This window comes from Monodelphis domestica, chromosome 1, assembly GCF_027887165.1.
Source record: "Monodelphis domestica isolate mMonDom1 chromosome 1, mMonDom1.pri, whole genome shotgun sequence".
NCBI lineage: Eukaryota > Metazoa > Chordata > Mammalia > Didelphimorphia > Didelphidae > Monodelphis > Monodelphis domestica.
The window spans coordinates 81,018,994-81,033,409 of record NC_077227.1 but is presented as its reverse complement, the minus strand read 5'-3'; the positions used below and the strand labels follow the sequence as shown (position 1 = coordinate 81,033,409).

Genomic DNA, 14,416 nt, shown 5'->3' with positions numbered 1-14,416 from the left:
TTTTTTTTTTTAATGAAGGATGATGGTGAATGTGGAGGAGAAGTGAAAGTGGTGAGTTAATTTCAGCCTGGGGAAACTTCCGATTGTTTGAATAAAGCTTTAGATCCTTGGGAGATAGGAGTTTTAGCACTTTCCACACTTGTATCAAAGGGTATGTTGTGATTGCTTATGCTCAGTCATATACTATTGAGACAGTGACATTTGCTATTTCCATCCAACAACAATCAAAGATTGAGTTCAGGGAAACAAGAGCACTAGTATGAGCCCCAAGAGAGAATTGGCTCTATAGAAGCAGGAGGTAATTTCATTGGTGGCACTAATGTTGGAAATAAAATGCAAAAACTGTAGGCTGAGATACCACACAATGTCACTGAAATTCCTGGCTGAGTGTTTGATATACTAAACAGAAGATATGTTTCTCCAAGATGTATCAAGATATTTGTTGTGGATTAAGCACATGAAATGTTGAGTCATGGATTTAAGGATCAAATCTACAAGATTTTCCAGAAATTAAGTACTTTAATGACTGAAATTCTCAGGAGGTTGTATTTCTTAATTTTAAATTAATTTCTTAATTTAAGTTAATTTATTAATCAATGGCTCAAGACATTTCTAAACTGGTCAGTTGATTCCCTCCTTAATCCAGTCACCCAAGAGCTCAGTAAGGGCAAAAGAGAGAGAAAGTGCTACTGCAGGTCAACATATAATCCCTTGTGACTTTAACACTCAGTCCCACGAATAGACTGGTAAATAGCCACGGAGGAGGTGACTAACATTAAATCAAGCTCTGATTTGCAAAAATCACAAATGTCTGAAAGCTAAATGCTCATATTGAATATTTTAAAAACAGACTTTTCCTAGTTGGAGCTGGAGTCATTGGATCATAATCCTTCTTAGGATCAAGAGAATCATAATAGCACCTATTGCCCAGTATTGTTATGAGGATCAGATGATATATGAAAAGTGCTTTGGAAACCTTACAGTGTAATATAAATGTTAGCTGTTGTTATTTCATTTAAGACTGCGTTGTTCAAGAATCATCCTCTATGTGAAGTTTTTCTTAAGCCACTCAGCTTAGTAAATTCCCCCTATTCACTTTCATCCTTATCTACATATCAGATATGTACCTGCTGTTTTCTTTGATAGAGTGTAAGATCTTTGAAGTCACAGAATGCTTCACAGGCTGTTCTAGCACAATGCCTGGCACAAGAGTCTGTTCCTAATAAATGATTGATTCGAGACACGGAGCTGCAAACACTTTCTAATAATCAGAACTATCCTTAAGTCAAATGGGCTATTTCTTAGGGGTGGTGAGTTTTTTTCATCGTTGGAAATCTTCAAAGAGGACTGTAGAAAGGATTCTTGGTTAAAACATTGGAATAAACGTCTTCTGATGATCCAGGAGCCTGAACTGGCTCAGTGTGTCTCCTTCTTTCTGGCTGGCCATTCCAATCCCAGTAATTATTTAGTTTAGAACTTTGGTAAAATAGGAAGTCGGAGTGGCTTGTGCTAAAACTCTTGCTATTTCTCTATTTTGCTCTTTCTACCTGGGCTATGAGGTCCCATTCTGGGAGATAATAGGTTAATTAGAGCTGACCAGGGGCAGTCCAGGGTAGAGAATCTATCCTATTGGTCCAAATTTTGACTTGGAGAAGATAACCCAGGAATCCGGAAACTTCAGAGGCTAGTTAGCGATTTTGTGAAGAAGGACGGCTGTAGTTGAGAAGCCTTAAAAGAGGGAGAAGTGGACAGCGCCTGAAAGGAAAGTAGGAGCCAGAGCTGATCACTAGGCATCAAGCCGGGGAGGACCCGAGGAACCTCAGTTTAAGTCATCTTCTGTGCGCAGGCTGCCCGTGGCAACTTCCATGGCGGGGCTGATCTTTCAGGGTCCTCTTCCGATTTCCCCGGCGAGTTCAGGACTCCTCAGAGTCCTACCTCATCAAATTATGCTCACCTTCTCTCCACACTGTATGTCTTTTCCCATTTCCTTCTCTCTTCCTTATTCTGAATGAATCTTGAATCATCTGAGAAAGTGAAAAGAAAAAAACTGACTTTTGCCCCTTGAGTAGTAACTTTAGATGGAAGATTGTTTTGTAAATTGTGCTCTCAGGTGGCTAGAGTGAAAAGGGCAGCACTTGTGAGCACCAAATGTTTCCTAAAGATCTTGTACAGTATCTTCTGTTTCTGTGTCTATGTATCTACCTACTTGGTGCCCTCCTCACTCTCTCTCCAGCAGTCTCAGTGAATGAATGAAAAAGACCATTAAACAAAATTAGAACTGAAAGAGACTTTAGAAGCCATTCAGCTCAGTTGAGCCTGTCCAGATTAGATTTGAAGAAACTTGGCCCAGAAATGGGTTGACCTTTCCCCAAGGGAGTGAAACTTTTGTTCTACAGGTCATGGGTGACTTAGCTCTTTCCCTCTTCCACAGGGTGATTTTTCAACACAGGGTGAGTGGGGAGAAGCCTGAGCATTGTTTTTTCTTAAGCTCCCTTTTCCTGATCCAGTCTTTCTTGACTCCACTGCTACAGCCTAATTAGACAGAAAACAATTCTAAAACACCTCAAAAGATCAGAAATCTGGCTAGGTTTCTTTTTCCTTTCTTAAATTTTAAAATTGTTTTTGTATTGTAGTAGATGAAATGAAAACCCAAATGCAAACTCTCTAATGGGTCCACATGCCTTAAAACAGGCCACATTTAAAGGAAAGAGGCAGATTAATAGAGTGGACAGCTGATTGGTCTTGGAGTTAGGTTTCAAGTCCTGCCTCTGACACATATTGGACCTTTGGCAAACCATTTACCCTCTTAGAGGTCTAGGTATTTTAATTTTAGTGAAGGAAGTTTCTTTATTATATCCATGAATTCGGACATCCTGTAGAAAATAAAATTTAAAAAGCCATAAGAATTGTTCCATTAGGATATTATTGGGGATACAGACCCTAAATGATTACCCTAATGATTTCCATATCAATAATATGGAAATAGGTCTTAATCAATGACACATGTAAAACCCACTGGAATTGCTCATTGGTTATGGGAGGAGGGTGGAGAGAGGGGAGGGAAAGAACATGATTCTTGTAACCATGGGAAAATATTCTAAATTAACTAAATAAAAATTTCAACAACAACAAAAAAGAATTGTTCCCTTAATTGTGTCTGGGCACTATGTAAATTTAGCTTCCTATCATATAGCAGGTGGCAGTGTGAAGTAATGAATGATGACTTGACATTGGAGTCAAGAAGACTTAAGTTCAGTGTCTGATTTGGATATATGTTAGTTGGATGACTTCAACCTTTCAATGGTCCATTGTCTCTGACATTATAACTTTTAGGCAAGATACTGCTGACTTGTCAAATACAAAGGAAATCATAGTTTGGGTCTCAAAGAAAAAAACTGAAAATCCAAATTATAATGGCATAAAGGACAATAAAGAGATCATTAAGTCAAAGTCCATTGGAAAGGAAATAATTTTTATCTTAAAGAAGGGGGAATTATTGGCTAATTGATCTTATATTTGCAATTTTCACAGGCTTTGGATTCTAAGCTCTTCATCTATCAGGGTTAAGGAAGATCTCTTATGGAACCATCTGTGGTCATTTTTCTCATTCTGGTGCTCTGTATCTCCTGTTTGTTCCTCATTTCATCAAGGAAAAAGAGCCATGGAAAAGGACAGCTTCCACCTGGCCCTTTCCCCCTTCCAATTGTTGGAAATTTGCTGCAGTTAGACACAAAGCATATCGACAAATCCCTTGGCTCAGTAAGTCAGCATTATATTTTAAAATGTATTTTGGGCCTGACTTTTAGCTGTTCATGTTTCTGGAAATTATGTGTTTAAACAGAATGTCCTATAAGAATTTTGGAAGCTAGCTTATGTGTTATCTAGTCCATATTTTTATTCATAACTAGGCTGTGGCAGCAAGGATATAGTGAATCAGCATTAGTTGGACAATATTAGGTTTTAGTAGTAGTCTAAAGATACAAAGTAATTGAGGTTGATTGATAATCATTTTCAAAGACACCAATATCAGAATGTTTCAGTTGTTTCCTCTTGGCTGCAAATTCAGGGAGCCCTCATTATCAGTGCAGTCATTTTCTATATATTTTTACTGAACGTTTTCTATGTGCCAGGCATTATTTTGTTTTGGAAATGCAAAAAATTCTGTTCTGATTTGGGAATACAAAAAGAGGGAAAAGATAGTTCTTGCCCTCAAGGAATTCATGATCTAACGGTAAACAAACATGCACATTTATATACAAGATAAGTAAGAAATAAAAAAAGAGGGAAGGTGCTAGAATTAATGGATGGGAAAGGATTTCTATAGAAGAGGAGGGTTTAGTAGGAATTTAAAGGAAGCCACAGAAGCTTGAAGGCAGAAATGAGAAGGGAGAGCATTAAAGGGATGGTAAGCATCCAGAGAAAATGCAGAGTGGAGAGATGAAGTGTCTTTTTTAGTAGAACAGCAAATATGCCAGTGTCACTGGATCAAAGAGTGTGTGGTGAAGAGTAGGATGCAAGAATACTGGAAAGGTAAAGGGACAAGAACTATGCCAAACCAAGGATTTTATATTTGATTTTGGGGGCAATAGGGAGCCACTGGAATTTAGTGAGTAGGGGAGTGCCATAGTTATAGACTGCACTATTTGTTGACTGAACTAGAACTGCTAGAGTTAGGTAGATCTAACAGGTTAGACTATTTTAATAGTCTGGATATGAGGTTATGAGTTCTTGTACTAGAGTGATGGCAGTGTCAGAGGAGAGAAGAGAGCCTATTTGAGAGATGTTGCAAAGGTGAAATTGGCAGTCTTTAGCAACAGCTTGGGTATAGGGGATGAGAGATAGGAACAAATCCAGAATGTTTCCTAATTAGTAAGTTTGAGAGACTAGGAGGATGATGTTACTTTCTACAATACTAGGAAACTTGGAAACGGGAGGGTTTGGGGGGAACGATAATGAGTTCCTTTTTGGACTTAGGGGGTTTAAGATGTCTACTGGACTTCCAGTTCAAGATATCTGAAAGAACTAGAGATTGAAAATCAGTAGAATTTTTAAGAGAATGCTAAAAATTGTTTGAAAGTAATTGGGGGAAAATAAAATGTTATTTAAAAATAAAAAGAAAGCAGGATAGGTAGATTTGAGAATCATTTGAGAATAGATGGCAATTAAATCTATAGGAGATGTTGAGATTGCCAAGTGAAGTAGTATGGAGGGAGAAGGGAAGAGAACACAGGACAGAACCCCGAGGGACATCTTTGGTTAGAGGGTGTGACCTGTGCAAGGAGCTAGAAAATCATAATGAGGAGTAAAACTTGTAAGATGAAAGCCAGGACAGAGTTGTATTCTGAAAACTTGGAGAAAAGAAAACAACAAGGAGGAATGATCAACAGTGTCAAAGGCTGCAGAGAGATTTAAAAGAATGAGAATTGAGAAAAGACCATTGGATTTAACAATTTAGAGATGATTACTAATTTACCTATCATAGGTAAAAAGAAAGTATATTATGAGTTTGACTGTATTCATCACTGAGGTGATAAAAAAGAGTTCTGCAAGCATTCAGGAAACTCCAGCCTCTGTTAGATCAGAATGGAGAATGATTTCCCTGCACATGCCTTCACTGACATAGATTCTGTATGCATCCCTAGTCCTTGTGTATAATTCTAAGTGTGTCTACAAGAAAGCAAGCCTGGACTCAGGAAAATTTGCAAGTTCTGAACTCTTGAGTATCTCTACATCAAGGTCTAGACTCTATGGTTCTCAAAGCCTTTGAGATGCAGCTTGGGATGCTAGGAAGTGTAAAGATTAAAATTTAGGGGAGACAGGGAGACTGAGGCAATCTGAGGCAGGTAGAAATTAGTTTCTCTCTGCAAGGAGTATTATATTTTTTAGAGGTTTATTGAAGATTAAGGATTAAAGAAAATATAGGATAAGAAACACGTGTCCAGGCCATAGAGTGGCCTAGACACAACCTCACCTACATTATGAAAAAAAGCCACGCCTGCCCAAAATGGAAGTCCAGGAGCCCGAGAGACTCCTCAAAAGCCTTTGAATCAGCTTAAATACCTTCTCGATCTCTGCCCAGGTGAGATTACAAGGCATTCTGGGGAAGTGGAACAAAGGCTCATGGGGATTGTAGTCCTGTATTCGAGTCTATTTTTTACAGAAGAGCATTGGACATGATATTAGAAAGACCTGGGTTTAAATCTAGGCTCTTTTCACTTATTGGCCTTGTATCCTTGGGCAAATGATTTCCTCTTTCTGAGTCTTTCTAGTTTCCTTGTCTGCAAGAGGGAAATTATGGTTAAAGATCTTACCTGCTTCATAGGATTGAGAGTGCAGATCAAATGAAATTAACATATTTGAAAATTCTCTATAACCATGCAATTTTATATGATGCATAATCATCATGACCTGGTAGGTCTTCAAACTGGTGCCCTTGTCCACTCTTTGAATTTCCTTATCTGCAAAATTTGATGGATTGTATGGCCAACTAAAATATTGTCCTACCTCTAAATCTAATGAGCTTATTGCATTGGTTTGTGGGATTTCCATTCAAGGAAAGGATCTGGCCAGCTTTGCCTCCTCTGGTTCAGGATTTCACTGAGGGCACTCTCTTCTTCTTAACTCCTATGTGCTTAAAGAGTGAGAAAAACAACAACAACAACAACAACTAAAAAACTCCTTCCTTTCATAGGACTTTTGAATCTGGGTGTCCTTTATTACCCATGCTACTGGCTTCTACCCCTCAGTAGGGAATAGGAGTTTGTCCTTTTGCCTCATCTGAGTTCTGGGTCAGGCATGTGTTTTGTCTATCTCCTTTCTATTATCAACATCAGCATCTTGAAGGGGCTGAAAATAGATCAAGGATTTCTCCAATAAAATCAATGGTGGTAATCTAAGCTGTTTATCAGTCAATTCAGTGATCACTTTGTCAATGATGTCTGTATCTCCTCCCACAGCTGACAAAAGTCTATGGTCCAGTGTATACTCTGCACTTTGGTTCTGAACGTGTTGTTGTGTTACATGGGTATGAGGCAGTGAAAGAAGCTTTGATTGATCATGGAGAAGAGTTTGCTGCCAGAGGAAGTCTCCCAATTATTGATGCTGTTAGCAAAGGATTTGGTATGTTTCCCTTTGTTTTAGTGTAGGAAAACCAGATAAAACAGGGGATAAGGAAAAGAAATGTGTAGAAATAATGTCCATTTCTAACTAAATCCTCTAAAACAAAGGCTACTGTGGAGGATAAAGTGGAGTAAAGAACATCTTTCTATCTCTGTCTCTAACCTGAATAATTTTCAGTTGAAGTAAAGAGAAAGAGATGGGGAGAAAAATAAAAAGACTGAAAGAAGCAGTGGGATTGAGAGAGGAAAATAGTAGTGGTGGATAATATCGAAGGATGAAGGAAAGCAGAGTCTCGCCCACCCAGATTATATACTTTTATATAGCTTTCTACACCTTGGTTACTCTCAAAGGTCCATTGATCTATCTCACTCTCTAAATGGTCAGAATTATTTCTTTGGTCAGGCCCAGTGACCAATAGACTCACACCTACAACTGTTTTCTCCACTGGAAACTTACCCAAAACTTGTATGTCCTGGTCTTGATAAGATTGACACAGATCCTTTGGCAATCTGACCAGTGTCTTCTCCTTTATCTTATCACTTAGTCTAACATGAAAGACAAATGAATGACTGAGATCCAAGTATAATATGTCAAGGAATTTCTATATCTACTAGCCTAGTGACCAAATTAAAAAAGAAAATTATTTCAGAGCTTGACAAGACATCCATTTTGACCCTTAGGGAATCATCTATTGCCAGTCTTATAAACCAATCACTTTCAGAGAGTATCAAGAGTGTGGATGCTTCAGAAAAGGCCTCCTGTTTGTAGGACATTAGGATCTATGTCTTAATTATGGAAAGTCTCTCTCTTCAAATACATTGAATTATATTTTATATTTTAATTATAGGGAGTGGCAGTGGACAATAGATGCTATGGAAAGCACCTCTTTTTATTGTGACTTGCCAGAATTTAGTAACTCAAAAATGTTAGAAACAGAGTTGCCTATTTTGATTTTTTCATAAAGTAGGTATATAAGAATTTCAACTTTCCTTAAAAGGCATCACAGTCCCTGAACCAAAACTGAGATATAGACATGAGGTTAATTATTTAGTTTCTCTAAAACATACATCAGATCTGGCCTCCAGATTTTATAATGAGGTGAATTGAGTGCCTGATTATCTCTGATTATCTGTGATTATGACAGAACCAAGTTATGAGATAGAAGAGGGAATGGTGTTGATAGAGGGGAAAGCAAAGTGAGAACTACCACACTTATGCTCATTATTCCAAAACAGGGGTTGAAGGGCCAAGAATCCTTTAGTCCAGACTCTTTGGGGCAGGAGACACAAAAGAACTTGTAAGTCTGCAGTTATTCACTTCCATGCCTCCTGGAGTGTCAGTTCCTCTCTCTCTCCCACTTGCCTTCTGCTGGAAATCAAGACATTGAGCGATCTCCTGTTTTCTTTCTCTGATGCTTCTCACAGGGCTAGTTTTTAGCAAAGGTGAGAGATGGAAGGAACTCCGTCGCTTCTCCCTCATGACTCTGAGGAATTTGGGGATGGGGAAGAGGAGCATTGAGGAGCGAGTCCAAGAAGAGGCAAAGTACCTGGTGGAGGAATTTAAAAAATCAAATGGTTGGTGCTTGTTTGCTTTTTTCCTTTACTAACTTATTTGTTAAATTAATTCACTTTGCATTTATTTTCATGTCTTTTTAGTTTGTTTTATTATAATTATTTAAATAATGTTATAATATATAATAAATATAAAATGATAAACACTTTTTTGAATAAATTTATTATATTTCTTTATTAACATTATTAACTTGGGAAAAGTTGTTAATTCCTTGATTAAAATTGTTAGTTGTCAGACTAAGATAGTCTCAAGAAATCTATTGCAATTAGCAACTACATGGGCTGTGTTTGATCTTTTAGTCCTACTCTAGTAGAAATCCATAAAACCTTGTAAGCATTCTTGGGAGCCCTGAAGACTTGAAACTACTGAGAAAAAATGACAGCAGACATAAAGTAGCAGTCCTGATGGGTTTACACTAGGCTTATGGAGAAAGTCATGGTAGAAAGATGACTGAGCTGACAATCAAAAGCCCAGGATGTTAGTTCCAGTTCTGTGACATCTGCTCCCTTTTCACTTCTGTGCCACCATCATGCAAAAACAAAGGGGCCTTTACATACAAGACATAGGGACAATTTCTATTGCTCTTGGTAAGAAAAAAAAATCCTTTATGGAAAGCATTTTTTCTTTTAGGAGTCAAGGGATTCTGTAATGTAATACTTTGCTATATAAAAAAGAAAAGAGTGAGGATCAGACTTGGATGTCATTATACTAATTTGCCTAGATCCAGTGGGATTGCACTGACCTCTTATCCTTCATGAACCTTCTGCCTCACCACCTCACTTTTTTTTCTTCTGATCAATTTATTTTATCTCAACATCTATCAAAAGGATCCTGCCCACAAAAGGCATATTTTTACATTTTTTAAACACACACACAATTTGTTCAACTTGACTATAGAAAAAAATTCCTGTATATCTCCTAATCACTACTCTCCTGTCTACCATAGACTACCCATACTTCCTTTGTTTATTTGGAGACAGTAGATAGCAGTTCAATTGACTTTAACAAGGCATGTATGGTAAAATATATTTCACTCTAAGATTAAAGTTCTTTATTATAAAGAAAGAAGCAATAATGACCAAGACTCAGAAAAGAAAAAAAAAGTTAGATGGAACACATTGCAATTTCATAATTAACAATTTCATTTAAAATAATAATTATAATCAACCTAGTATTTTTATATCATTCTGAGGTTTGCAAAGCATTTTACTTCTGTAAGAGTTCTCTTTTAGATACAGTTTCAGAAAGCTTTTGAGTATCTTCTTTGAAAATAGTATACTTTCTCTTCTCCTTTCTTCTTCTTTTCCTCCTCCTCGTTATTCTTGGTTTTTTTTCCCTGCTGCTGCTGCTGTTACTACTACTATTACTACTACTACTACTACTACTACTACTACTACTACTACTACTACTACTACTACTACTACTACTACTACTACTTGTACAAATAGTTAGCATTTATTTAGTGCTTTAAGGTTTGCATGATGTTTTACATACATTTTCTCCTTCATCTTCACTACAAACCTGGAAGGTAGGTTCTATGATTGTACCTTTTTTTTTTTTAACAAATGAGGGAAGTAAAGCACAGAAACTTTAAATTGCCCATAATATAATTAATAGGTATCTGGATTGAGATTTGAACTCATGACTTTCCGACTCCAGGTTCAGCTCTCTGTGTACTTCTCTAACTAGCTGCCTCTTTATTGTATTAAAGAACACACTTTACTTTCTTGTATGCTAAGGCCCCTAATACCACTAAATGCCTTTAAGTATCATCACACAGGTAGAGAAGAGTAGTCTATACAAATTCTATATACCATATTTGCAAGAATTCTGGGATAGGTTTCATTTCTTCTTCAGCAGTTAGATGGCACAGGAAATAGAGCTCAGTGCCTTGAGTAAAGAAGAACTGAATTCAAATCTAGTCTCAGACATTTATCAGCCCTGTGGTTCATAGCAAGTCATTTAACCTCGATTGTCCTCAGTTTCCTCATCTATAAAAGGATCTGGAGAGAGCAATGGTAAATTACTCCAGTATCTTTGCCACGAAGATCCCAAATGGGGTAACAAAGAGTTGGACACGACTGAAATAACTCAATAACATGTCAGACTCCTGGTCAGCACAGAATTTAGAGTTGAATTTTGCTTCTTACTAGTTGAAGGAACATGTTCCTTCGCTATAAAATAGGAGTTTAATATTTATATTGAGTTGTAAAAGAACAAGTCAGAAAAAACATTTACTACTACCTACTACTACTATACTACTATGACTATTAGAATTGTTACCACCACTACTATGATAAAAATGACTACTACTATCTTTAATGTTGCTGCCGCCGCCACTACCATTATGACAAACAATTCTATGACTATCATTACTACTATTACTAAAGCAACATGATTTATTACAACCTGAACAATACCATATAAATGTCAACTTGTAAGCTAGCCCTGTTTGGAGTGAACAATCAGGTACCACTGCCCTTCCAGGCAGGCAAATCTTACATTGTGATCTCAGTGATACTGACTTTAAAATGCAAGTCAAAGCTTCCCTCTCTCTTTCCCCCTGCCATTCTTTAGGACAGCCCTGTGATCCCAAGTTCATCCTGGAGTGTGTTCCTTGCAATGTCATCTGCTCTGTCATTTTCCAGAAACGTTTTGAATACAGTGACCGGAAATTGCAAACTTTAATGGAGCTTTTAGATGAAAATATCAAAATCCTTACCTCACCCTGGATACAGGTGAAAGCGGTGTTTCCTCTTTCTGGGACTTGACATTTGTCTTTATTTCATAGAAACTACTACCCAGAACTAGGCTGGAATTCATCACGCATTCCATTGGGAAGTGAAGCACTGGGATTCAGGGATTGTCACTTCTGGGGAGTTTGATTGGAGTATGCTCCCTGGACTAGTCCACCTATCTACCACAAGGACAGAAATTAAGAGTAGTAAAAGTTCATGTTGCCAAGTAGAAGCTAACCTTTCTCATATACACTTAAGATTATGAGGTCAGTATGAGCCAGTTAACACTTTGGATGGCAGAAAATAGACTCTTCCACAAGAGGAGAGAGTTAAAGGATGTTTTCATTGGGAAACGAGCCCTGAGAGTGAAGGTTTACATGGGAGTACACTGCTAAAGAGGATACTAAAATGATTTTAGGAGTTTATTTTGGGCAGAGAGAGGAAAGTGAAAGAGTTCCTATTTTACATAGGGAATTTGTCCTACAATTTCTGTTAACTATTACTTACCATTCAGGCTTTTCTTCCAAGTATAATCTAAATCTGAGAGTGAAGAATTATCCCTTCTATCTAGCAAAAAAAGAACTGTATAACTGTTTTTCTTTTCTTAGGTGTACAATTTTATCCCATCACTGGTACATTATCTCCCAGGACCTCACAGGACATTCCTTAATAACTGTAAAATAATGCATAATTTTATAGAGGAGAAAGTGAAGGAACACCAAGAGACCCTGGACTCCAACAACCCACAGGACTTTATTGACTACTTCCTGATACAAATGGGGCAGGTACAATGAGACAAACACATTGGCAGCTCAGTTTTCATATTTGGATGCTGTGTTGGGACATATTCTGAGTGAGTCATTGAATGTAGTAGGTCACTAAGAAAGCAGGGGAAAGGAGGAAGCCTTTGGGGCAAAACTTCAAATAGCTTTCCAGAATGGACAGACCAGTTTATAGCACTTGCCTATGTGGACCTCATGTACTAGGACATGTAGGAACTCAGTGACTTAAAGTGACATTGTTGTTTCCTTTCATTTAGAGGAGAAACTATAGAAAGAGATGAGATCAAGAGGTGGGTCACAGCATTTTGTAAGAGGACTTTCAGGAAATGCTTACAGAGAGATGTATTGGAAAGGGGTGGAACAATAGAGACTATGTCTTTGCATTTGGGAAAGGGCATCAGGCATTCCAAGGTAACTTCCTATGCTATAGTTCACTTAGTTTTGGTAATCAGTTGAGATAGTATGAAGCATTGGTCATTACAGACTTTTTTTTCTCTCTTTGATGATAAAATTTATCAAAGCAAGGACACATAATTGGAATAACTGTCTATCTCTGTCTTCATCTCTATCTGCCTATCTACCCATCTACCTACTTATCTATCTATCTATCTATCTATCTATCTATCTATCTATCTATCTATCCATCCATCCATCATGGGAACCTCTCAACAACTGTTTGATGAACAGTTTCCAGAATCTCCTTATTTCCATAGAGACACTTGCAGCTGAGGCTCTGATAAAGCAGCTTATAGGAAGTCTTGGATCTTGTTAATTATGGGAAGCCATTCAGTGTTTTCCACATAAGTATTTTATTTCTTGTCCCCAAAGCTAAGCCTAAATACAGCACATAACTAGAGCTGTTAGTTGGTCTGGCTGCATGTCTTGAGCAGTGTGGATGATTCCGGAGGGTTTATATGTGCCAATTAGATTCCAAGAAGAATAAATTATATAACAGAGTCATCTAATACATAACTCCAAGGGCATTCTCATGCATAGTTCCACCTCCACCTCCACATGCTTTCTCCACTCACAACCTCTACCCTAGTTCAGGACTCATCACCTTTTATCTGGTCTGTTACATACTGTTGCTTCTTTTATTTTTCCAGTTTACAAAGCTTTTCTTTATTTATTTTCAATCCTCACGATGACTTTGTGAGATCATTGCTATTTTCATCCCTCCATTATTGTTATGTATCTGTTTTACTTTTTTGAAATATAATTTTATTTTATTTTTATATCTCTATTATATATATTTTCTCCCCACTTCTCTTTTTCCTCCATTGAAAAAGCAAGAAAAAATTACAGATAAGTCTAGTGAAGCAAATAAATTCCCATATTAACTATGTCCAAAAAAAATCACACAACTCAAAAAGAGGAAAGCCTCAATCTGTACTCTGAGTTCATACCTTACTTTCTGGAGGTGGTAGAACATTTTATGATGAGACCTCCTAAGAGGCAGTTGATTATCTTGTTGATTAGTGTACTTAAGTCTTTCAAAGTTGTTTGACTTTATAGTATTGTTGTTACTGTGTAAGTTATTCTCCTGATTCTGCTCATTTCATTTTGCATTAGTTCTTATGTCTTCCTAGACTTCTCTGAAATCATCTCTTTCATTATTTCTTAGAGTAAAAAGTATTCTATGTTCATATACCATAATCTGTTCAGCCATTTCCCAATTGATTAGCACCTTTTCAATAACCCATTCTCTGCAACCACAAATAGAAATACTATAAGTATCCTGTTAGCATATTTTTTATTTCCTCAGTAGGGATAGAGAAGGCAAATTAGGGTGGTAATACAAGGAAGAATGTTAGAGAATTAGCAATTGAATGACATAAAATTAGGGACAACAAATTTAAGGGTGGAAGCCATTGCTTTATTTAACTAGTTAATCGTAGAGCTGGTACTATGAAAGAAAGAAAGTGAGGCCAGAACAAGGGCAATGGACAAAGTGAAGAAGGAAGAATGTAGAGACTAGAGGATATAGTGAGAATGAATAAGAGAATAAGGAGGAGGGAGAAGGCAGAAGGAAAGAAAAAAGAACAGGAGAATAGAGAGTAGCATTTTGAGTTCAAGATTATGAAGAAGAGAAAAGTTTGATGCACCTGGTTTCAAAATTGTTTACCTTTCTGGTGTTGTTGTTAATTGTATAAATTGTTTTCTTGTTTCTACCTATTTCATTGCATAAGCTCATCCAAGCCTTCT

The 14,416-nt window shown here is 37.2% G+C and overlaps 1 protein-coding gene and 1 long non-coding RNA gene across 4 annotated transcripts in view; one reads left to right on the top strand and one right to left on the bottom strand.

Annotated features, from left to right (window-relative positions):
- LOC100023173 (cytochrome P450 2C19-like) overlaps nucleotides 1-14,416 on the top strand; it is a 28,021-nt gene continuing 13,605 nt past the window's right edge. For both annotated transcript variants that reach the window (XM_001374757.4, XM_056802200.1), the window contains exons 1-6: nucleotides 1-1,968; nucleotides 3,532-3,759; nucleotides 6,957-7,119; nucleotides 8,544-8,693; nucleotides 11,269-11,429; nucleotides 12,038-12,214. In XM_001374757.4, coding sequence (XP_001374794.1) covers nucleotides 3,580-3,759; nucleotides 6,957-7,119; nucleotides 8,544-8,693; nucleotides 11,269-11,429; nucleotides 12,038-12,214 — 831 coding nt within the window. In that variant the 5' untranslated portion in view covers nucleotides 1-1,968; nucleotides 3,532-3,579. The remainder of the gene's footprint in view (nucleotides 1,969-3,531; nucleotides 3,760-6,956; nucleotides 7,120-8,543; nucleotides 8,694-11,268; nucleotides 11,430-12,037; nucleotides 12,215-14,416) is intronic.
- The window catches only part of LOC130455017 (uncharacterized), a 47,551-nt gene continuing 41,072 nt past the window's right edge, over nucleotides 7,938-14,416 (bottom strand). For both annotated transcript variants that reach the window (XR_008912785.1, XR_008912786.1), the window contains exons 4-5: nucleotides 11,414-11,608; nucleotides 7,938-8,665 (exon numbers count right to left, since the gene is read on the bottom strand). This is a non-coding gene — a long non-coding RNA (uncharacterized LOC130455017). The remainder of the gene's footprint in view (nucleotides 8,666-11,413; nucleotides 11,609-14,416) is intronic.